The sequence below is a fragment of the Pteronotus mesoamericanus genome, unplaced genomic scaffold (assembly GCF_021234165.1).
Source record: "Pteronotus mesoamericanus isolate MK-2021 breed Mesoamerican mustached bat unplaced genomic scaffold, CSHL_Meso_final contig_180, whole genome shotgun sequence".
Classification (NCBI taxonomy): Eukaryota; Metazoa; Chordata; class Mammalia; order Chiroptera; family Mormoopidae; genus Pteronotus; species Pteronotus mesoamericanus.
In genome coordinates this window covers 784242-801887 of record NW_026555076.1, presented here as the reverse complement: position 1 = coordinate 801887, position 17646 = coordinate 784242, and the positions used below count along the sequence as shown (strand labels likewise).

The window sequence follows — 17646 nt, the reverse complement described above, 5'->3', positions numbered from 1 at the left end:
GGGAACAATTAAAATAACACATTGTCACAATCAGATTAGTAAGTATTAAAAATACTGGTAATACCAAGTATTGGTGACTGTGAAAGGAACGGTATTCATAAACTTTTTATTCATCTTAAAGCAGTCCCTTTAGCCTATTTTGCAATGCTGGTTTGGTGGAGCTGTATTCTTATAGCCTTCTTTTGTCTGGGAAACTCCTTATTTTGCCTTCCATTTTAATTGAGAGCCTTGCTGGGTAGAGCAGTCTTGGTTGCAGGCCTTTGCTTTTCATGACTTGGAATATTTCTTGCCATTCCCTTCTGGCTTGCAGTGTTTCTGTTGAGAAGTCAGATGCTAGCCGTATTGGGGCTCTCTTATATGTTACTACCTCTTTCTCCCTTGCTTCCTTTAGGATTCTCTGTCTTTGATATTTGCCATTTTAATGATGATGTGTCTTGGATGGGGTCTCATTGGGTTCCTCTTGAAGGGGACTCTCTGTGCTTCCTGGACTTGTTCGACTTTTTCTGTCCTCAAATTAGGGAAGTTTCCCATCATTACATTTTCAAACAGGTTCTCTATCCCTTCCTCATCCTCTTCTCCTTCTGGTATCCCTATTATACGGATATTATTACATTTCAGGTTGTCCTGCATTTCCCTCAAGGTCTCTTCGTTCTTTCTGAGCCTTTTTTTATTTTCTTGCTCTTTCTGGGAGCTTTTTTTTTACTTTGTCCTCCAGTTTGCTGATTCGATTCTCAGCTTCATCTAGCCTGCTTTTGATTCCTTCTACTGTGTTCTTCAATTAAAAAATGGTATTCTTCATTTCCTCTTGTCTCTTATTGAGACAATTGTCTCATAGTTTCTATGTCCTTTTTCATGCTGATACAGTTTGCAGTAAGTTCCTCCTAGTTTCCCTGTAGTTTTTTGTAATTCTCTCTAAGCTCATTGAGCTCATTGAGCTTCCTTAGAACCATTGTTTGGAACTCAATATCTGATCGTTTACTTGCCTCTTATTTCATTTAGTTCTCTTTATGGGGATTCCTCCTTTCCCTTTGAGTGGGAGAGTATTTCTTTGTCTTCTCATTATTTGTGAGACTTCTTTTTTGCTTCTGCTTCTTAAGTTGATCTGTCTTGATTTCCTGACTTTGTGGTGTGAACTTCTATGGTAGGAGATAGCTGTTTTTACTTTCTGGATCTGCCTCTGATGATGTCAGATGTCATCCCTGTCTGACCTTAGGCAGTCTATTCAAGGCTTCCAGTAATCTACTGTTTGTGACTGTCTCTTTCTGGTGTTAATCTAGTCACTCTGCACTCAGCAGGCTGCCATAGACAGCTCAGGGCAGGGCAGAGTCCCTCCTGGGGGCGGTGTTATTGGGTCCTCTCACGCTGCTACTGTATGGGGGAGGAGTCAGAACTGGGATCCCGCTGGCTACTCACTCCATTCTCTCCGCAAATTTTCCATCCCCAGTCTTTCCTCAAGTGTCTCCAGACCTCTCTGCTCCCCCTTTAGCCAGGGGTCTACTATGTGTGGCTGTCATTCTGCACTCAGCATGCGGCTTAGACAGCACAGGGTCGGGTAGCTCCCATCTGGGGGCGGGGCTATTGGGTCCTCTGATGCTGCTGCTCAGGTGGAGTGGTCTCTGCCTGAGCAAGATGGCTGCTGCCGCATGGGGGATGAGTCAGCACTGAGATCCCGCCGGTTACTCTTTCAGTTCTCTCCCTAAAGTCTCCTTCCCCAGTTTCTCCTTGATGTCTCCAGCACACTCTGTCCCCACCTTTGCTGGAGACCAAGGTAAGTGGCTACAAGTAAAAATTTATGTGTTGGCCCTTTAAACAGTTCTTTGCATCTCCAGCCACCTGGATCTGGCAGAGAGTCACCCTGCCGCTTTCGCAGCTGGCTGTTTTCTATGTACTTTTTGGGCTCTGGTGCTGTAGACTGGAGATCCACGCTTTTGGTTTAGACCCTGCTCTTCTCGGGGAGATCCAGCTGGCCGCTTCAACATCCTTCTAGTGCTGCTGCCAGTGGGTGCCCCGCTTACCTTCTCAAGTCTCTACCGCACTCCTTACCAGTTAGATTGCGCTAAAGCCAATTCTTCTGTCTCCGAGGTTACAAGGCTCCTCCCACACTCTTGTTCAGTTGCTTGTTCCAGGTGATTTCTCCACAATTGAGTTGTAATTCCAGGTTGGTCCTGGGAGGAGGTCTCCATGACTTCCACTCACTCCTCCTCCATCTCAATCTATTCTTAATTTTTTTAGGAAACTTCACACTGTTTTCCATCGTGGCTACACCATTTTACATTCCCACCAGCAGTGGGCAGGGATTCCATTTTCTCCACATCCTCCTAACAATTGTTATTTCTTGTCTTACTGATAATAGCCATTCTAAAAGGTGTGAATTGTGGTGCTGATTTGCATTTCCCTAATAACTAGTGATGTGGAATATCTTTTCATGTATCTGTTGGCCATCTGTATCTTCCTTAGAAAAGTGTCTATTCAGGTCCTCCACCCATTTTTTAATTGGATTTTGTTGTTATTGAGTTGGATGAGTTCTTTATATTGGATATTAGCCCCTTACGGAGGTATTGTTTGCAAATATCCCATTCAGTTGGTTGCCTTTTTGTTTTGTTGATAGTTTCTTTTGCTGTGCAGAAGCTTTTTAGTTTAATGTAGTCCCATTCATTTATTTTTGCTAAATTTCCTTGCCTTTGGGGTCAAGTTCATAAAAGCCCTCTGAGACCAATATCCATAAGGTTAGTGCCTGTTTATTCTTCTATGTATTTTATTGGTTTAGGTCATATAATCAAGTGTTTAATCCATTTTAAGTTAATTTTTGTGTATGGTGTCAGATAATAGTCTAATTTCATTCTTTTGCATCTGGCTTTCCAGTTTTCCCAACACTGTTTATTGAAAGGGCTTTCCTTTCTGCATTGTATGTTTTTGATTTCTTTGTCAAAAATTAGTTGTCCTTCTATGTGTGGGTTTATTTCTGAGCTCTCAATTCTGTTCCATTGGTCTGTGTGTTTTCCTGCCAGTGCAATACTGTTTTGATTATTGTAGCTTTGTAGTATAATTTGAATTTGGAGTATGATACCTCTACCTTGTTTTTCTCAGGATTTCTTTGGCTATTTGGCATATTTTGTGATTCCATACAAATTTGAGGACTTTTTAAAATCTCTTTGAACAATGCCATTGCAATTTTGATAGGGATTGTATTAAACCTGTATATTGCTTTAGGTAATATGGTCATTTTAACTATGTTTTTCCTTCCATTTCATGAAAATGAAATATATTTCCATTTCTTTGTGTCATATTCAATTTCTTTCAACAATATCTTGTAGTTTTCAGTGTATAGGTCCTTCATTTCCTCCGTTAAATTTATTCCTAGGTATTTTATCCTTTTTCTTGCAATTATAAATGGGATTGTTTTTTCATGTCTTTTTCTGATATTTAATTCTTAGTATATAGGAATGCAATGGATATTTGTACATTGGTTTTATATCCTACAGTTTTATTGTATTTGTATTTATTGTATTATTGTTTCTAATAGTCTTTTCATAGTCTTTAAGGTTTTCGATACATAGCATCATGTCATCTGAAAATAGTGACAGTCGTACTTCATTTCTAATTTGTTTTCTTTTTCTTTCCTAATTGCTCTGGCTAGGATTCTCAGTACTTTGATGAATAACAAGGGTGAGGGTGAGCATCCTTTTCTTGTTCCTGATCTTAGAAAAGGTGAGGCTTTCCATTTTCATATTGAGTATGATGTTAGTGGAGGGTTTGTTATATGTGGCCTTTATTATGTGGAGGTACTTTCTATACCCATTTTATTGAGTGGTTTAGTCATAAATGGATGTTATATCTTGTCAAATGCTTTTTCTGCATCTATTGATGTGATCATATGATCTGTAGCTTTTATTTTGTTCATGTGGTGTATCATATTGCTTGATTTGCATGTGTTGAACTATCCTTGCATCCCAGGAATGAACCCCACTTCAATGTGATGTATTATCTTTCTAATGTATTGTTGTACTTTACTTGCCAATATTTTGTTTAGGATTTTTCCATCTATGTTCATCAGTGATATTTATTTTTTAAAATTCTCTGTTTATTTCCACTATGACATTTATTATTTCCTTCCTTATACTCACTCTGAGTTTTGTTTGTTCTTTTTCTGGTTTCTTTAGAGGTAAAGTTAGATTGTTCATTTGGGATCTTTCCTCTTTCTTGAGGTAGGCCTGTATAGTTATCAACTTGCCTCTTAGAACCTTTTTTGGCTGCATCCTATTTGGAAACTCGTGTTTTCATTTGTCTCAAGGTAGTTTCTGATTTCCTGTTTGACTTTCTCTTTGACCCATTGGTTATTTAGTAGCAAGTTGCTTTTTGTTTTATCTTTTTGTTTTATGCACCCCTTGACTCCTTATTTAGTTACAGTTTTGCTACTTTTGTATTTTAACCTTCATATTAACTTTTTAAGTGATTGATTCACTGTGTTTACTATATATTTGTCTTTACCGGTGAGTTTTTTTTTTCTTTCCTGTATTTTACTTCTGATTATGGCCTTTTATTTTCTGCATAAATTTACATGTTTAGTGGTGCTGAACTCCTACAGTTTTTGCTCGTTTGGGAAACTTTATTTCTCCTTCAATTCTGAATCACTTTGCCATGTATAGTTTTCAAGGCTGCATGTTCCTTTCTTTGAGCATTGTAAATATTTCTTGCCACTCCCTTTGGCCTTTAAAGTTGATGCTATGATATCATCTGATAGCCTTATTGGTTTTCCCTTGTACATGACATGTCTCCTTGCCGTCTTCAAGATTCTCTCTTTAGCGTTAACTTTCACCATATTAATTACAGTGTGTCTTGGTGTGGGCCTCTTTGGGTTCATCTTGTTTGGAACTTGCTGTGCTTTCTGGACCTGGATGTGTTTCCTTCCCTAGGTTAGGGAGACTTTTAGCCATTATTTCTTCAAACATACTCTGTTTCTTTCTCTCATCCTTCTGGAATCCCTATAATGAGAATATTAGACAGGTTGACATTTGTCCCCAAGGTCCCAAACTCTCTTCACTTTTTCTATCCCCATCTGAGGATATGCTTATTGATTTTAGAGAGAGGGGAAGGGGAGTGGGAGAGAAACATCGGTATGAGAAACATCGGTATGAGAAACATCAATCAGTGGCTACTTGTATGTGCCTGAATCTGCAACCTAGGAATGTGCCCTGCCTGGAAATTGAGCCCATGACCTTTTGACTTATGGGACAACACTCCAGCCGAGCCACACTGGCTAGGGCTACTCTCTTCATTTTGGAAAAGTCTTCTTCGTTTTGCTGTCTTGTTTTATTTAAGATTTTATTTATTTACTTTTAGAGAAAGGGGAGGGAAGAGAGGGAAAGAAACATCAATGTGCGAGAGATACATCAATCACCAGTTGCCCCCCGCATGCCCCCAACCAGAGACCTTGCCTGCAACCCAGGCATGCGCCCTGGCCAGTGACCTTTCAGTTCACAGGGCAGTGCTCAACTCACTGAGCAACACCAGCTGGGGCCATTTTGTTGTTCTGATAGGGTGATTTCCACTATCGTGCATTCCAGGTTGCTAATCCATTCATATGTATTAACTAATCAGACGGTTGATTTCCTCTAAGGTATTCTCCACTTGGGGTAATGTATTCTTCATCTCTGATTGGTTATTATATTTTCTAATTCTTCTCTCAATTTCTCCATTCTCAAGTTCATTGAGCATCCTTATGACCATTTGTTTGAATTCTTTATCAGACAAATTACTCATCTACATTTTATGAAAAGTTCTTTTTCTTGTTTTTTTCATTTGGGGCATATTTTTCTGTTCTCCCATTTTGTTTCACGTTGTTCCTGAGAGTTAGGTGAAATAGTCATCTTTCCCAGTCTTGAAAAAGTGGCCTTGGTATAGACTGCTGCTGGATGGTTTTGGCAGGCCTGCTGTGGTTGGGGTGGGCACCGGTGGTGCCCGGAGTGCCACCGGGCCAGGAGGAGTTGGTCCCCGGCGAGGCAGCCTGGTGTATGCTCGCTTCCTCGCCCTTCTAATCTGGGCCAGGCTGCCCAGTGTGCCCACAGTACACCCTGTTGCACATCTGTTACCCAAGGCAGGTCGGGGTGGGGCTGCTGAGTTTCCGTGCTGCAGTGCCCTGCTAATTCCACACTTACTCTGGATGAGGCAGCCCTGCCTGCACACACCACAGCACCTGGCTAGTTTCCCCCGGTCTCCAGGCAGGGCAGCCCTACACATTCGCACGCCAGTTCCTCCAGTCCTAGAGAGCTCTCTCAGCTCACGGAGAGCTCTTGTGGTTCCCCCACCTTCTGTGCGGTCTCTCTTGTGGTGCAGAAGCTGTTCAACTGTCCATCAGTTGTCTCTCAGGAGAAACTGCTTTACGTAAAGATACACATTTGACATGTCCTTTGGAGGGGGCGGGTTCTTCATCCTCCTACACCACCACCTTGGACCTGCCTCCAAAAGAGTACTTAAGTTTTTTTTGCACCCAAGGTAAGTACCTCACTCACATTACTCACTTGCACCTAGTCCAGCCACGTGGCCCCGCAGGTCTGGCCAGGGCCATAAGCTCTCAGCATAGGGCCAAGCTGCTGTTCAGTGACCTGCACTTTGCGTAAGGAGGTTGTCGGATCACACTGTCTGGGACACAGACCATTTGATTCCAACTTAGGAATTGAGATAAACATTTTTATTTGACCCTATTCAATATTTTTCTCCAAAAACACCTAGTAAAAAAAAAAATTAGGTACCATATAAAATGCCTTGAAAATTTCCTTTCTCAACGAAAGCTATGTAAATAGGAGCATGCTTGAAATTAGTAAAAATGTCACCTTGAAAAGGAAATTCTGTCAGTGCTGAAGATCCTGTGGATATTTTTTATTGAAAGATCATATTCCTTCAATAATGGACATTTTACATTAAAACTTTATACAACCAAAATCTCAAAATAATATTAAAATCACACTAAGGTATTTCCATGGTTAAGCCTCTACTTAAGTTTATTGTTGGTAAAAATATTGCAAGACACTTTGTAACTCTAATATTTTTGCTTTAAAATAAGCAATTAAACTAAACGTCACAAGAAGAGACAATGAATACATACTACAATTTGCTGATAACTGGCTAAAATGATAATTTAATAGTGATTAATGTATAAGAAACAATTGCACTTGAAAAATTTAAAAAGTAAACAAAAAAATTCTAGTTTTATATATATATATGTGTCTATGAACGGAGGTTAATCATGTATAACCTTTCCAGGACAAGTGTGTGTTTGTTTTAATTTTTTTTAAAAAAAGCTGTATATTTAACATAGCAATAAGACTTTTTGTCTTGAATTTTTTATGTTTTTACAGAATTTCCCCCAAAGTTTGTTGATGAGAAAAAGACTGCAACACAAAGCAAAATAACACTTCATTGGTATTTAGTGCAAATCTGGAGTGATTTTTACATGAAATTTTAAACATGTAGCCTTTAGAAGTTGTTGGAAGTGAGTACTGTGGCTGTGCTGTCCTCAGTTCACTCTTCTTGTAAAGATTTTGAAGGAAACGTTAACTGAGGTGTTTCTCCTACTTTGTGTGGGCTTTGCTGTAGGTGAGCCAGTACAGTGGACTCATTTGCCCTTCTTTGTTATTAAGTCTGACTTCTTCGCTTGTTTTCTGCCATTACTATGATATGATCCAGAGCTGACAGAGGAATGAAAGGGTCAATGCAGAAGAATTACTGTAGCACAGGACTCTGGGTGGAAAAATTCCTATTAAAAAGTGTGTATTAGTGAAAAAATCAAAACTAACAAATGCCTATATACTTGATTTGAAAATGAGCATCAGTTGGAAAATGTGCGTGGAATCTTGTTTTCCATAGCAACAAAAAATTAAAGTTACACTGATTCTTAACAGACTGAAGGTCCAGTATGTGTATTTAAACTCAACTTGCAAGAGGACAGCTGCCCACATGACCACGCATTCTAGCTGCTACCATAAGGTGGAACCATGGTTTCCAGAAAGACAATGCCTTCTATATGGTAAGTCTGCTGTCATCCTTTCTTTAAGGTAAATGAGAGAATAATAGGACAGAATAACAGCACACTTGTCTACTGAGTGAGCATAAAGGAAATAACAATGTATAGAAATAAAATGTGTTTTTGCAGGGGAGGAAAAAAAAGGATGTAATGCTCTCTGCACTGGGCAAAAAATTTGTACTTATACTCTGGGGTCAGAAGCTAAGAAGATCAGAATATGCCAACACCATGAAATGTCAAGGTAGCAGCAACAATGTGTGGGTTTGCTGTATGTCTATGTTTCATGTAAAGCAAATTTAGGGAAATAAGTGAATATATGTGGCTTTTAAATTGCCAGATCCCTTTGTATCACATGTGTATGATAACAAGGCCACTTAAAACTCTGAGATGTTTTTTAAAGGTAGCAAGGTGAATGCTCTAAATTACAAATGCTATTGAATATGACTCTAAATATGGATTACTCCATTATGGTAAAGAAAGAAACTTTGCACAGTAGGTTCTTAGTACAAAGGCTCCAAATCTTACCTTCCTGTTAACGTTCCCTAAAGCCTTAGGGAATTTTCAGACATGTAATGTCAATAGCCTCCTATATCTTATAATAAACAGCTGGTTAGGGGAGGGGGATTTGTTTTATTATTTTTCTTGTCTCACCTTTTCTTCTTTGGGTGAAATGAGTCTCCCCTTCAGAGTTTTAAAAACTAGATTACACTAGAAGCAGTGTATCCCGAGGTGCTCAGCCTTTGGGATATAACAGTATATGTCTGAAGAGTTTTTGCCAGAATATACATTTCTGGGCCTCTCCTCACAGTAGGCCCAAGATGGAGCCTCGATGTCTTAAGAACTGCACTAGATGGGGATTCTCAGAGAGAAGGAGAATCTGCAGCTTCCTTTATCCTATTAAATAAAAATGTGCCCTAGGAGCCAAGTGGGCCAAATGTTGAACGTGTCCTTAAGGGGAGTACTGGCAGAGTGGGGCCTGTAGACCAACAGTGCGGTGAAGTGTGGATGGATCTGCTTTCTGCGTTACAGCTTCAGGTTGGGGAAAATTCATGAAAACCAGATGCGAGCACAGAGCTGGGAGGCAGACTGTTACTTTCAATTCCTAGTTCCTCACTACATTCAGGAGAATGGGCATTCCTATTTCTATCTATGTATGATCCTTTCACCATTACTGTAGAAAAAGGTAGAAATCCCCAAACATATGGCAGGGTAAATGCTTTGGGTAAAAGAAATTGGAGTATAGAGTCAAAAAACCATTACAAAGATTGGCAAAAGTACATGTCCAAGGGTGCGTGGGTGTGTACGTGTGGGAGGGCTGTGGGATGGGCGTGGCAGGCTCTCCTGAGGGCTTCTGAGTCTGGAGATTTTGCCTCGTGTGGTCCCTCGGACAGAATCTTCTCTTTAGAACTAGGAGGAGCTCAAGGCACCGGGACCTAGGGTTGTGCAAATACACTCTTTACAAGGAACACCACCAGTTCTGTTTCTAAACATTATTTAAGAGCCTATAAAACATGCTGCTTTTCCCTAGCTTGGTTTCTTTACCTCATATAAAAAATAAATAAATAAAAAGGGCAAGAGAGGAGCCAATAACTAGGAATAGGATGGAAAGAGTCACTCTTTACTTAATAATCTGTGGGCAGTCGCTCCAGGCCTTGGCTTTCCTTTTGGCCAAAGCCAGCCAGGCTGGTTCTGTTGACACAGGCGCAGCGTCCGGGGTGGAGAACCTCTTGGTGACTTCTTTCACCAGCGGTGCTGGGGCAGTCGAATCCGAGATCTCCACTGGATTACATGTGGAAGGAAAAGGAGAAAGGTCTAAGTCAGAGCCACATTTTGATTTACAGGATTCAGAAAGGAAACTCAGTGAAACACTGGGCATCTTCTGTGAGAATTAGAGAAGAAAGCTGTGCGATCATTACTTTTACACCCATAATTGTAGCGATCACAGTGCATGCAATTCTAATTTCAGAGAATTTCTAGAAGCATGTTTTCCTCCTGTGCACAGAAGTTATGCCTGCATGATATTAAAAAATAAAAGGTAAATTTTGTGATTCTAGTCATGTAGCCAATCAATTTCATGAAGAAAAAGATTACACTAACACTTTGAGTTTACCAAGCTGGAGAGGTCTAAAGCACCTGCCTCGACCAAGCACGCCCTGGGGTCCCTTCCCCCACAGGCCCACAGATCGTGCCAACTCTTAGGACTCTCCGTCTAGTCTAACAATTGCGTTGCATTGTTATCACTCTCTTTACCACACCGCAAAGGCTTCTGAAGGTGAGGGTTCCCATCTTACCGTTAAGTCCTATTTAGTGCCTGTGGCAATGGGCCCACACACAGCAGAAGTCAGGAAATGCTGATGGGAAAGAAATGCTTCATCCTTGCACAGGGGCCATGCTAATCTCCATCATTCCAGTTTCAGTATGTGTGCTGCCGAAGCGAGCACGGAAAAGAAATACTTCCGAACAAAGGCTGCTTTTATTAACCTGAGCCCCTCTCAATTGCAATTAACCCTTCGGAGCTTCCAAGACATCAGACAGAGAGGGGTCTCAGCTCTTTGCCTTTGGAGACTTCACTTTATTTTGAACGAATTCTCTCTGGCACACCCATATAATATATAGAACCCTTAATTCTTGGGTGTAAAAGTCAAGTGAAATAATACCCATGGAGGTCTTGAGAAATTGTACAGTGCTCCAAAGCGGTTTTCAAAAAAACTTTCTTCTCACCAAATAGTAAATACAGCTTTAATGGTGAGACGTCTTTACATTTTCAGAACTCAGTAAGCAGGTAACCAAGGAGCACAAAACTCCTGGCTCTGGAAGCTGGGCGCCCCCCAGGGGACCAGGGCTGCCAAGTGGGGACAGCAGATGCCCTGTTACCCCTGGAGGAAACTCGTTTAGATGCACCCATCCTCCAGGTGATTTGTAATAAAGTAAATAGCTGGACACAGTACTGGATCATTTTACCTTTTACGAGAGTAAAGAATTTTTTAAAATGTGTGTGTCTTTATGGGTCATGAACATATAAACACTGCTGTTGTTAACACCAAGGACTTCGAGCTGAACAGCCTTGCTCTCTCTGGAAAGTCACGGCTGGGTCAGACACTTGTCCTTTGAAATCGAATCAGTGAACGGGACCATCCCACTGTTGCCTGGAGCATCTGAGCCACCTGGGTCACTGATTCAGAAACACAGCTTCTATTTTCATCCCAGGTGCCAAGCTCCAGGGAGGGTTTTTCAGATACACCTTCCACACACTTACTCTAACTTTGTAGAGTCAAAGGACACAGGGCCCGGAGTCTACTTTTCAGCTCAGGCTTGATGCCAACCCCTTTATGTACACCCTATACCCTTGCTTTGCTTTAAGCCTATCAAAACACTGCTCCATTTAAATTTTACCTAAACTTTGCCCTTTTTCCTAAATCCCATTATAATCTCTTGCTTTCTGTAGAGGTCTTTGGGGCATGTTGTCTCTCTCATTACAGCAAGTCCATAAACCCAATTTTATTGGACTACAGGCAGTGGGGCATAGAAGAGGGCTCCTATCACCTTGTTAACTGACCAGGAACTTAGCATACCACATTGGAAGTTTGAAACTGGTCGTGGTGGGAATATTTACACCACAGTACGTGGTAAACACTACAAATCAGAAGTCTCTCTAGTCCTGAAGAGCAGATTGTTAAACATGTACTGTCACACCACTGACAGTGGGTGAATTTCTGGTGACCATTACTGGATGAGCTTCATCAGCGTCCCAGTTTACGAGTGGGGTTGTGAAACAGACTGTGCCTTGAAATGCCTAAAATGCTGTCATAGTTATCACACTGGGGGAAATAAAGCGTGCCTTAAGGAGAAGAACCTGTAACTATGGTTAAATAAAAACAGTCCTGCTCTCACTACCTGTCACAGATGTGGGGAGGGTGTTGGCCTTCTTCAGCTGGTCTCTGCGCTCCAGCCTGGACCCTGCTGTCTCCGGCTTCCTCTCCTCCGGCTGAGCCGCGGACTTGTGCAGGGACCCCGCTCTGCTCACGCTGCTGCTTCCTGGCTGTGGACTCACGCTGACCTGGGTGGGCAGAGGAAGGCAGGGAAAGTGTGTTTCCAACTCAAGCACATGGCCAGACAGACTGTGCAAGGCCTTGGGGGCTTCTGCCTGTCAGCCCCCATCCTCTGCTCCCAAAGGAGCAGCTGAATTGCGTTTGGGACCAACGTGCACTCAACCCCGGCCCCCAATCATGAAGCAGTTCAGTACAAAAGTCCCAAAGAAGGAATGCTACTTTCCTAGAAGAGCTCCATCAAATTAACTATAAAAGCAGGGACACAGAGCAATACATTTCCTCCCAACTCCCTGTTCAAATACAATCATTTTCATATTTCTCACATAACTATCATGTGTGGATTGCTGCTACTAATTACATCGTGAATTCTGCCAAATCATGTTACCCTAAAGCATAAGGAAACAATCAAATTCCTAACTGAAAATACCTTCCTGGGCTAACGGTGGTTGATTTTTTTATTGCTCTACCCTCTCTCAATATTCTATGCCACTCCCAGCTAGCCTTTTTTTCCTCTTTTTTAAATCCTTGCAACCACAAAAGAGAGCCAAGCTCAGAAAGGCAAAGTCAAAGTTGAAGACGGGGCTACTCACGTTATCTTTGGAGAGCTTTTCTGCCTGCTTGGCCTCCCTGGCTTGCTTCCTCTCCTCTCGAGTAGCTTGCTGCTCCCGAAAGCCCTTCTGTTTTTGCAGCGCTAACGTGATCCACAGTGGCTGTGTGGTTTCAGCTTTCTCCACAAGTTTGGAGCCATCTAAAGAATGTCTGCTCTGAAGCACCGGCTTTTCTGTGGGAAAAATGACTGATATTGTGATTTGTAATAACAAATATATGCTTGGTCTTCGTCCCATTTCTGGCCCAGAGCACCTAAGTGATGAGAGCATACAGGTGTCTCATGTCCTGTTAATGAAGCTACTGTAGGACCACACTTAAGGATGCGGCCTGGTTGTCAGGTGAACCAGCTATGTGACAAGAGGGTTGGAGCTTTCAGTCCCAACCCCCCAGCCTCCTGGGAGGGGAGAGGGCTGGAGGTTGAATCATTTGCCAACGGCCAATGATATAGTCAATCATGCCTATGTAATGAAGTTTCCGTAAAAACCTAAAAGGACAGGGTTTGGAGAGCTAGCTTCTGGGTTGGTGAACATGTGCAGGTGCTGGGAGAGTGGCGACCCAGAGAGAGCACGGAACCCCTGTGCCCTTTCTCCGCACCTTGCCCTATGCATCACTTCCATCTGGCTGTTCACAAGTTATATCCTCTTATAATAAACCAATACTCTAATAAGTAAAATGTTTCTTAAGAGTTATATGAGCAGCTCTAGCAAATTACTCAAACCCAAGGAGGGGGGTTCATGGGATTTTAACCAGTCGGAAGCACTTGGGTCTGAAGGGACAGCGTATGTGACTGAGACCTTAACCTGTAGAATCTGATACTATCTTGAGTTGATTGTAAGACACAGCTGGTGTCTGAGAATTGCTTGGTGGTATGGGAACCCCTCCCTCCCAACATGCACCTTGGAATTGTAATCAGAATCAGTAAAACAACAGCTGGCTTACAGTGAAACTGACTGTTCTCTTCTCTCAGTACCTCACCCCTTAAAACTTGTAACTTCATCAGCCCACTAAACATTCACCTCTCCCTTCCTAATACACCTCTGGGCCAATGCCCAAGTGACTCCGCTGGGTAGGAAAGTAGTATCTTCAATCAACAGAAAACAAGAGCATTTCCCTTCTCTGGAAACAGAAAACAACAAAAATAACCTTCAGTGTCATCAAATCTCAGACCTACAAGGAACCCAGGCAGTTATTTGATTCATTGTTGTTCTTTGTTAAATTAATTACCTTTTAAAATTTATTTTTGCAAGAACCTTTTCCCCCCACATACAATATCCTCTGTGGAACTCCAAAGTATGAAAGAGGAAAATGGGGCACTGCTCTGCCATGGGGAGCTGCTGAGGGCAGTGGGCCTCTGAGGAACACAGTGGGAAACCGTGATTTTGGTTCAATGCCCCCCTTTGACAGACGAGAGTACTAGGGTCCACAGTGATCAAGTTCCATGCCCAAGGTTACCCAGCAGTTAGTGCACAGGCTGAAGTCTGAGCCTAGGGCTTCTGACTTCCGGTCTCTACTTCTCTTGTGGTTTACTGTCTCGTCCATGCAACTGGGGTCAACACTCTTCACAGCTGGTGGTCGCACAGGTGGGGCTCTGCAACTGAGTAGACCTGGGTTTGACCTTGTGTGATCTTAGGAAAGCTACTTAACCCCTCCAAGCGTGAGTTTTCTACTCCACAAAGCGGAGAGGATAATGGTCCAGGCCTCATCAGGCTGCCGTGAAGATTAAAGGAGGTCCTGAGTATCAGCACATTTAAAACAGTGCTTGGTATGTTGAAACTACTCTACAAGAATGAGTGTTCTTATTACCTATGTCTCTGAGACAATGATCCCCTTCTTTTCCCTCAAGTAAAAGTTAGGCACTTTTACAGATAATCATTCTGGCATTTGAATCCTTTACTATCTTCAAAGTAAAAGGCCTCTCTATGATCCTGTTCTGTTGAAACCCAATAAAAGTTTATACTTTGATCATCCAGAGCCTTACCAACCAGGGCTCTCAGTCAACTGAACTTTATATTGAGAAGAAAGAAACTTAATAAATTCAAATTAGGAATTCAAGCACACACACACAAAAGGCAGATGTTGCTTAATTTTCTACACCCTTAGATCTATAATGCTATACAAAGAGAATTCAAATTTATAATGAGGCTTTGGCATTGCAATATCCCTAATAATCAAAAAAAGATTCAGTTATGATCTAACACAGGAAAGGAAGGATTTTTTTTTAAAAAACTGGAACTCAAAGGAGCTCAGCTTAATCCAAAAGTTTAACATGCACTGGAACTCATGAGTTCCCATTTTTTTTAATCAAGGGCTGTGTAACACCTGTTTGTGAAATGTCTACAAAACAAAATTGCAAAGATCTAAATGATTTCTGTTGAACCATGATGTAAAAGGAAATCCTATATTAAACATTCTATCTGAACATGCTGAGTAAGGTCATTAAAGCAACCGGCCAGCTTCCTGCCAACAACTCTGAACGGCGGCTATCACAAGGGTCAAAACACCTTTAAAAAATAATTGCCTGAACTTATAACCGACTAAAATCATTTGAAAAGACAAATCTCTCCCAGACTTTAATTTCCTTAGAACTGTAGTTTGAGTGGCTCATCCTGGAGTTATGGGCCAGATGTTAAAAAGATTATAACACAATATGTAAAGGGACCTAACAGGTCTGGATTGTGGTTGGGGATCAATCAACAGAAAACAGGATGTTAACATGGAACTCCTGTTTGAGTTTCAGTCAAGGAAGTCAATAGGCTTGTAAAAAAAAATAATCAGTGGCACCTACTCCAACATTGTGAAGTAAAAGGCTACATCACCTACTTAAGACTGGCCTGTGAGCTGGCCAACCAGCCACCTCAAGGTCATAGAAAAGTCAGAGTTGAGGCAGAAGAAGCCAGAGTAGAGAATTTCTCTGTAAAAGACCCGCGGTCAAAGAATTTCTCTGATTCCAAAGAGCAGGGGTGGCCTGGAGGAGGCACCGCTGACAGGAATGGAATTGCAAGAAATGGAGAAAGAGTCCAGGTGGCAAGTGAGGCGTCTGAGGAATGAACAGAAGTGCCCCACAGAAGAGCACTGAGCATAACCCAAAAGCAGTGAGCATCAGGGCCCCCCCCCCCCCGCCTTTCCCTTCCTCCACTCTGGCTCTGGAGCCTGTCTTGGCTGGGAGAGAAGGGAGGAGTCAACCACATCCACATCCCCAGTGAAGGGGTATCTGCCTGAAGCAGCCACATAAGAAGGGAGACACTTTAATGCAAAATAGCATTTGGAGTTTTGATTATGACATTGGAGGGGACATATTAATTACTAACATGAGATTGTTGTTACTGAAAGTGCCTAGAGGACTATTTATTTTCAAAAAGTGACTGAAAATGTAGCTTAACAACAAAAAAACAAAATACCCAATTAAAAAATGAGCAAAGGACTTGAATAGGTATTTCTCCTAGGACATACAAATGACCAACAAGCACATGAAAATACTCAACATCACTAATTACAATGGAAATGCAAATCAAAAGGACAATGAGGGTATCAACTCACACCTGCAAGGATGGCTACTAAAAAAACAAAAGAAAAACAAAAAAATAAAACCAAACCACCAGACAATAACAAGTGTTGACAAGGATGTGGAAAAATAAGAATTCTGTGCACTGTTGGTTGGAATGTAAATGGTGCAGCTGATGTGGAAAACAGTAGGATGCTTCTCTGAAAAATTAAAAATAAAAATACCATAAGACCCAGCAATTTCACTTCTGGGTATTTATCCAAAAAAATTTAAAGCAATATCTCAAAGGGACATTTGCACACCTATGTTCATAACAGCACCAGTCAAAGTAGCCAGGAGATGAGAGCAACCTAAGTGTCTATCAACAGATGAATGGGGAAACAAAATGTGGCATATACACACAAGGGAATGTCGTTCAGTCTTAAAAAGGGAGGAAATCTTGACACATGCTACAACATGGATGAAGCTTGAAGACATTATATGAAGTGAAATGAGCCAGTCACAAAGAAGACCAATACTGTATGATTCCACTTATGTGATGTATCTAGGTAGTCAGATTCATAGAAACAAAGCAGAATGATGGGGCTGGCAGGGGGCAGCTGTTCAATGGGTAAGAGTTCCAGTTTTGCAAGATGAAAAAACTGGTTGTACATAATGTGAATATGCTTAAGGCTGCTGAACTGTACACCGAGAAATGGTTAAGATAGTAAATTTTATGTTATGCATTTTTACCACAATACAAACTGTTTTTCTAAAGTGACTAAAAGAACTGTGCCCAAAATGTTATTTAAGAGATGAGGGAAAAATGAGGATCGAAGACCAGGTTTAAAGGAGCCACAAGAAAAAGAATGAAGTCAAGCGTTTGCTAAATCCTATGGCGTTTTTTAAAAACAATGCTTTTTTTTTTTGAACAAATATATGAGTAAGGTCCAAGAAGTAACATGAGGACATAATGAGAAAGTGTTTTTAAAGGCTAACAGCACTTTGCAGATGCCAGGTGAGAATCACTGGGGGCAGTCCTAGGTTACTGGGAAGATCATTTACCCAGCGCAAGGACGCCGCCCATCCTGGCTTTACCCCTGTGGGGATCAGGCAAGTCACCTAACTTCTCAGATGCTGGCGTCCTTATCTGTAAAATGGAGCCAAGACTGTCTGCCTATACATATGCTGTGAGACGGAACTAGACGGCATAAGTAAAAACACTTTGTAAATGATCAAGCACACAAAAAAATGACTGTTGTTATTTTCCAAAACAGTAGAACTGTTCATCCCATTCAAGGTTTTGAAAGACAGAGATGTTCTTTGTTAATCACATAAACTTTCTGGTCGAGGAGTTCAAAATATCTAATTAAAATTCTGTTTTGCTGCAATGTTTAAACCTATTCTCTCTCATTCTAAACTCAGTGGACAAGCAGAGCCACAGCCCACTCAGGTTCCCTCCTTCAGATTCTGGGGAGACAAGCAAG

At 41.5% G+C, this 17646-nt stretch overlaps 1 protein-coding gene and 1 non-coding gene across 4 annotated transcripts in view; both read right to left on the bottom strand.

Moving 5' to 3' along the window:
* Positions 1 to 9559: 9559 nt before the first annotated feature.
* Positions 9560 to 17646, bottom strand: part of CRACD (capping protein inhibiting regulator of actin dynamics) — a 56403-nt gene continuing 48316 nt past the window's right edge. For all 3 annotated transcript variants that reach the window (XM_054566768.1, XM_054566767.1, XM_054566765.1), the window contains 3 exons: positions 12660 to 12850; positions 11915 to 12077; positions 9560 to 9799 (listed from right to left, as the gene is read on the bottom strand). In XM_054566768.1, the coding sequence (XP_054422743.1) occupies positions 9639 to 9799; positions 11915 to 12077; positions 12660 to 12850 (515 nt within the window). In that variant the 3' untranslated portion in view covers positions 9560 to 9638. The remainder of the gene's footprint in view (positions 9800 to 11914; positions 12078 to 12659; positions 12851 to 17646) is intronic.
* LOC129065557 (U6 spliceosomal RNA) lies at positions 10357 to 10461 on the bottom strand. Its single transcript, XR_008528599.1, has one exon. It is a non-coding gene; the product is annotated as a U6 spliceosomal RNA (small nuclear RNA).